A 7,172-nucleotide genomic window follows, 5' to 3' on the forward strand; every position below is an offset into this window, starting at 1 on the left:
AACTGCAGCTTTACTTGAAGCAGCACAGAGAAGCATCCTGGCCCCGACATCAACCCAGATCACAGTCACCTGAAATTCTGGTCAGAGGAAGCAAGCAAGGAGCAAAAGCCTGCCCGAGAAGCTCAGAAACAGTACAAAATTGTTTTCTACAGGACAAACCAAATCAAGACTCTCTTGACCTCAAAATTTTTTCTTCTCAAGATGCAAGGAGAAAGAAAATACAAGTATGCCAGAAAGTCTGTGTTCCTTTAAACAGAAACCCCATGTTCCATTCAAATTACAGAAGGAGATTATATTCCTTTCCCTCTCCCACCAGCTGCCAACTCTCTGGGAATTCCACATGTAATGTGGGGAAAACAATAAAAAAATAAAGTCATGAGCAACAAAAGGAGCAGCCTCTCAAACTGCTTGCTACGCTTTTGCCCTAGTGCTTACTAAGAAAGTCAAAGCAGAAACACTGGGGAACTATACGAAGGTAGTAGTTTATAAACTTAGAAGTAAATAGTCCACTAGCCACAGGTACACTTCCCATCTCATACTACACCAATGCCTAAATGATCCCACAGCAAACACAGTGCTGCAAGGTAACAAAGTTGTATTTGTTCCTTCTGTGAAGCACCATCCTAAGTTGTATCACAAGACACATAATTAATTTAGAGGAAATGAGCTAGCAAGTTAAAGAAAAATAACCACTTGACATGCTCCATTATTCTACTTACGATAGCATAGATAGCATGCATCACATGGAAAGGTCAACACTGAAGCGAATTGAGAACTCGCAAGTAGCACATTCCCGAAGAAACAGCCTCTCTCTCTGTGTAGGGCTGCACAGAGCTGCAAGTTCAAGGTTGTGTACCTCAGCTAGAACAGCAAAGCCTTTATTTCCCTGTAAGGCTCCAGCAATTTATAGTTTTATCAGCGTAAGTGATTCTGCACAGAAACATCACAGATTACTCATTCCAAGTAAGGTTCTCCACTGCTTGACTCTGAGTAAAACCCCACTTGTGTGTTTATGGTTTAGCACGTAGTGGGTACCCCACACCAACAGGGATGCAGAATGACACATAGTTCATGCTTGTCAGTTCACCTCCAGGAGAAACAGCTGTAACATGGCCAAGCGCAAGGAATAAAAGCCTTCCTGACACTTACTGTACACAGCAGATGGCTTCCAGCTTTATCCCTTAATTGTGCACCTGGTTACTGAATGGTGAAAAAAAAAAACAATGTGAAAAAATACATCTTCAAGATTTTCTCCCAGCCTATCTGCTGTTTTATCTGAGGCAGCTGTTTTGCTCACTGATGATGACTTTTGACTACATCTGTCTTCTAATTACAAAAAATACCCTACCAGATAGAAAAATCACCCTGAACTCTTAGACCTGATCCACACACTGCGTAATAAGAACACATTTATGTGCCTAAATCAACGATTTAACCTAAGCCAATAGCAAACCATTCCTACCTTGAAAACTGGAAAGCCTTCGTAGTAGTAGACAAACACATGGAAAGATGCCACCAAGCCCTGGTAGGATTATGGATCTGTTTTCATTACTGAGCTGGGAAAGATGCTGTCCGTGGCACTACGTACTAGGCTTCACAGGCACAGATCAGTTACAGTGTGCTTCCTCCATAATTTGTTTACCCCATTTCCATGAAGCACAAGTAGAGAATACTTGCAAAAGGAGAGGCCTTGAACAAACCCCAGAGACACCTCAGAAAGGCTCAACAAACAAAGCTTATTTATGCAGCTGTTATAAATTGTTAAAAAGGAATGAGGTCTAGAAGCAACTCTCAGAGGAAGCCTTCCAGTGAAGCACATGCTCCTCCTATGCATTATTTGCTATATGAATATGAAATAAAATTTGTATTTGTTGTGTACTTCAAGTCCTGCTTTTTAAGAATAATAGGTATTAACGTTTAGCTTCGAGGATGATTCACTTCTAAAGGAAGATTTCTGTCATTTAAAATTGCCTTTTGCTGAATATGGAATTACCGGACCTATAAATCTTTAAATGTCTCTCTGGAATTTTTAAACAGCTGTCATTCTCAGAGGAGGTAAGTTAAGGATGGAGGTGACAAACAGTTGGAACTGTCTTTATAGGAAGAAGAAAACTAAAAATGAAAAGTTTAAATCACACTGTATATGTGCATACAAGCTTCTTAAAGATGAGTAATGGTCTGAACAGCTACAGTAGTTCTGCACACAGAACCAACCTGTTTTTAAGAGTTTCGTAACAGGTTAGGACGCTGTCTTCAAAAGTCATCTTCAAAACAGACAGCTGTTCTCAGTGAACTTTATGAAGACACAGAAAGCCACTGCCCTGAATGTGTCAGAAATTACAGTCAATAATTCCTAATCATCTTATTATTTTACACAAGAAATGGATAACAGAGTGCTATTCAGCCTCTCTCAAAAAAAAAAATAAAAAAAATGTACTCATGCACCCATACAAGTATTAGTAATATGAAGCTATTCCAGTTACACTCTACTACAGGTACAAGCTAAAAGCAGGTAAGTTCTTTCTTTTACTCCTATGGAGTACAGCTAAAATGTCTATAAAAATGGCAGTCAGAGAAGCTATTAAATACATAGCAAAGAGAAAATCTGAGTATTAGAAAAGAACAGAAGACAGAGACTTGCACAAACTCATTGCCTAGACAACACACACACACAGGCAGCATAACTGTTTAGAAGTGTTACACTTTCTTGATGCCAGTGATTCACAAACCTGTCCATTTCTTGAAACATGGACAGGTTTACATTTTGCCTGTAAAGCTTCTGTGCCGAAACTGAAGGGAAGCACCCAACAACCAAGACGCTCAATGGCCAGGACATTCAGGATCCTGCTCTGCTTGTTGTCTAGAAACAGAATTCTGATGAGAGGACTATGGGCCCATTCCAACATAAACTGGCAATCACAACCTCAATTTTCTTCCCTTCAATTGTGCATTATATTGCAGTAGCAATAAATGAGTATTTTTATAGCCTTGACTTATGAAGGCACAAAAACAAGTTCTTGTGTTTTCTGTTGGCTGATGTTACAGCCCTAGATGTTTGGGCATCATACCTTAACAACAGGGTCTCCCCCAAACCAGTTCAGCTACCTGTTTGAGCTCTGCCAAGCCTCCTTTGGTGGGGTCTCAGTAGGCTGACAGGCAGACCACCATAGTACTCCAGTTGCTCCAGGCCATCTGGCTGGTTTTCACTGAAACTGTTTCAGAAGCTCACAAAGTACTGCATGGGCAGAGAGAATAAAGACTCAAGTAGGAGCATAATGCCCTAAAATTAGAGCACACAATTACCCTACAATGAACTACCGTGTGCATCCATTACAGCCTGGATTTAACACCAAGGAACAAGAGACGTATTTCCAGCTGAATTACCCCAATTAAATTTGAGCGCAGAATTAGTCTTCTGCAAAGTTATAGTATAGTGTTCAAGGACTTAGTATGTTATTCTCAGATATTCTACTGAGATTATTACTGCTTCCACTGTAATTGCCAGTGTTAAATTCAATATATATCTAGAAAGACATCTGGATTCCTACTTAATATTTTGCCTTCTGCACAGAAAACCAAGCACATATTGCAGGTCTTTGACATAAACTGTTAAACTGGCAATGAGATTGCATACACACCCTGCCCTAAATAACAGTCCTTGATAGATTACAACATCTGCTTACTCATTGTTTTCAAGTGCCTCCATGTATTCTTCCATTACAAAAAAAAAAAAAAAAACAACAAAAAAAAACACACAGGAATATTAATACCAATTGTAATGAGTAGGTAGCAGCTCAGCCACATGTTCACACAGTACCTGTTTTACAGAAGATGGAGGTGGGTGATACAGAAATGAGTGAGAAGTGTTTAGGAGGAAATGGAGTAAGAAGTGGCACAACAGTGGCAACAAAAACAAGGAAGTAGATGGCAAAGAAAATTTTCAAGCAGGAGTGGAATAGAACAGACTGGGGCAAGGAGGAGGAAGGGGACAAGTTAATGATGAAAAAATACTAAATGTACTATTTTTCAGAAAATCTAAGGTATGCTTTTTCACGTATGTTGCCAAGTGTGACTTTCACGTGGTCATTTGCTGTCTCTCCTAATAGCAGCAGAGGACACAGTTGGCAAATTATCAATTTATTTATAAAAACTTGTAACAGGAGGTGATTTTCCTCATAACGAAGAGTTAAATTCCAGGACTTCTCACACATACCTAGATAACTTAAAAAAAAAAATCTGAAAATTTAGCAACTAGGTAACTGCATGAAGACTGTGAACATTATAAAACTACAGAGGGCTCAGGAAGCCCTTGAACAAAATCCTTGTAGTTGGAAGAGCACTGCAGGTGAGTGCCAACACATACACACAATCGTCAGCAATATTCCTTGCACAGCATCTACAACTGACTACTGTTGGAAATGCAGTCTTGGCTTAGACAGACCATTTGTCTGATACAGTCTGGCTGTTTCCACTGATGAAAGCAACTGTGGCAGCTAACGGGAGACCACTCTGTGATCATGAATTCAATGGGAGGTAGTCCATGAGACATTACAATACAGTTGGCATAATAAAAACCCAAGAATCATTCTACTACTCAAAGGCACTGTAGATATCTGACAAGGAAACAAGCTCCCTAACAGCTCTGACAAGCTGCTGCTCAGACAGCTGCCCAGAGCTTTCAAGCTCTATTTTCACAAAAAGGGAAGTGCCCTCATTTAACTCCAGCACAGCAACTTTTCAAGTCCTAGAACACCTTCCTGCTACGCCCCAGAAATTCCAGATGTTACAGCTCAGTGTGACATTTTAATGTCTTTCATTCTGGAATTAAGAGAGTTCAATGCAAAACACTAACTTTCAGTATGTACACTTGCACTGTTAAAGCTCCATCTCCTTTTTCTTCACATCCAGAGAAACCACCTTGAAATACACAAGTCTGCATTTAATTATACAAGTAAGCCTTCCTCATAAACGGCATTTAAATATTTCATATATACTCTTCATAGTACATGTGAAAGTTGTATCTTGTCAGAACAAACTCAGCTGAATAAGTGGATGTCTTCTAAGAAAACATTTTTTAACACAAAAGCTATTTGGAAGACCTATTAGCAGTTTCACACCTTTTCCACTGCACATCCAAATCACAGGTAAGAAAGAAGCAAGATGCCTTTTGTGAGCTGCAATGAGAGTGAAAGCAAGAAAAAATGCTCAGGATGGCTAAGAAGGGGAATTAATAATACAGAATCATATGTGCAGCTCGAAGACAAACCAGTTAGGAACCCTTTCAAAATACCACCACCTTCATCTAAACCAGCTTTGGACCTCACCATCCCCTGCTTCACCTTCCCCTCAGGTAATCCACAAGCAAGTATGTGATCAACTGCAAAGAGCTGTTGTTACTTTAAAGAACCTCCACAGCCATTTAGAAACATGAATATTTATAGGATTAAAACAACCCTCAAGTCAGGTTAATTAAGCCCACACCTTGGATGACTGCCCTTCTTTGGGCAAAGGTGCCCTATACACTTAAATTCTATGATCTACCTTCATGGTGCTGAGCAGTTAGTTCAAACTCAGTTGTCATGATCCAAGTTTTCCTTCCAAATTTGCTAGAAAGTCACAAGAGCGAGGCTCTTCCCCAAATGCTGTAGCTGATTAGATGACAAAAAAAGCTTTACTGACAAAGCTTTTCAAAGCTTCTCTTTAAGCAAAGCAACTTCCCCTTAGCTATTTCCTTCCAAATAAACTGCATACAAAAATGAAGCAGCACAAGGGGACTGTCAACCAAGCCCCTCAATGCAAAGTGTGTTTCGCTGCCAGCTTTCCAAGTCAGAGGATCTCTCAGTAACTATGTTTAATCATTAAGAGGACTTTTAACTGGGTTTTAGGCATTAAGTCTATCATGGTCTACAATTAAAGCCACAGGAGATAGAAGACGATATTTATGTTTTTCTGCAGTCTTGGTGCACAGACCAAGACCCCAGTGACACACAGATGTACGGACGTCCATCAGTGCAATCCTTGTCAACTGCAGGTCCACACCATTCGCTATCCTTCACAGCACGCTTCCACAAACCTTTTTTTTTTTTTTTTTTCCTAGCTCTGCATATTTTACGCATCTACAAAAAGAAAAGGAGGTAAGAGAGAGAAGACAAGCGGTTGCTTTTTTGCTTTACAACACACATTGAAGAGCCTCTTTGTGCGCTGTGCCTTCTCGCGAAGGGCAGCCGGCACACAAAGGAGGAAAAAAAAAACAAAAACAAAAAAAAACCAGGAGCGATCCTATCGCCGCAAAGGTCAGGGGCAGGAAACTTCCCGGCAGGAGGCAGAGGGGCGCTTGTCCCCCTCTGGGCCAGCCGGGCGGGTGGCGGGGCAGCGCTGACAGGAGGCGGCCTGCGCCCGGCCCTTACCCGCCCCACACCCCCACACCCCCTCAGCCGCCGCAGGGCCGCGGCTCCCGGCCCCGCTTGTGGGCTGCCCGCGGCCCGGGCAGGCCTGTCCGTGTCCGGGGAGCCGCCCCCTCACCTCCATGGTGGACACGGTGCTGGCGAAGAGCTCCTCGCCGTCCTCCAGCTCCTCCAGCTCGGCGGGACGCGCCTCCCCCAGCGGCGGGGGCTCCCGCTCCGCCGCCATCTTGCGCCGCCCCGCCCCAGCCCCGGCCCCGGCCCCGCCCCCGCGACGCGGGCACGTGACCGCGCGGCGGGAGCGCGCAGGGGCGCCTGAGGCAGCGCGGGGCCGCGCGGGGCCGCGCGCCGAGCCCCCTCTGCTCCTCAAAGCTGCTGCACGGGCAGCGCTCAGTGAAACAGCGGCTGTGCACGCTCCTGCCCTGCTCCTAAGGGCACAGAGCCACAGAGTCGTTCCGGTTGGAAGCGACCTCCAAGGTCATCTGGTCCAACCACCCCCCTGCCACCAGTGTCACCCACTGAACCGTGTCCCCAACACCACGTCCACCCTCTCCTTGAGCACCCCCAGGGACGGTGACTCCACCACCTCCCTGGGCAACCTGTCCCAGTGCCTGACTGCTCTTTCTGAGCAGAAATGTCTCCTCATTGCCAACCTGAGCCTCCCCTGGCACAACTCAAGGCCATTCCCTCTGGTCCTATCACCAGTTACCTGTGAGAAGAGGCCGACCCCCAGCTCCCCACACTTCCTCTCAGGCAGTTGCAGAGAGCAAT

The 7,172-nt window shown here is 43.8% G+C and overlaps 1 protein-coding gene across 2 annotated transcripts in view; it reads right to left on the bottom strand.

Moving 5' to 3' along the window:
* The window catches only part of SNX2 (sorting nexin 2), a 33,082-nt gene extending 26,400 nt beyond the window's left edge, over positions 1-6,682 (bottom strand). The window contains exon 1 of one of the 2 annotated variants that reach the window (XM_068666483.1): positions 6,523-6,682. In XM_068666483.1, the coding sequence (XP_068522584.1) occupies positions 6,523-6,630 (108 nt within the window). In that variant the 5' untranslated portion in view covers positions 6,631-6,682. Of the gene's footprint in view, positions 1-1,149; positions 1,201-6,522 lie in introns of those variants that run through there. The other variant, XM_068666484.1, reaches the window with a different exon arrangement.
* Positions 6,683-7,172: the final 490 nt, after the last annotated feature.

This window comes from Anas acuta, chromosome Z, assembly GCF_963932015.1.
Source record: "Anas acuta chromosome Z, bAnaAcu1.1, whole genome shotgun sequence".
In the NCBI taxonomy this organism is placed as follows: domain Eukaryota; kingdom Metazoa; phylum Chordata; class Aves; order Anseriformes; family Anatidae; genus Anas; species Anas acuta.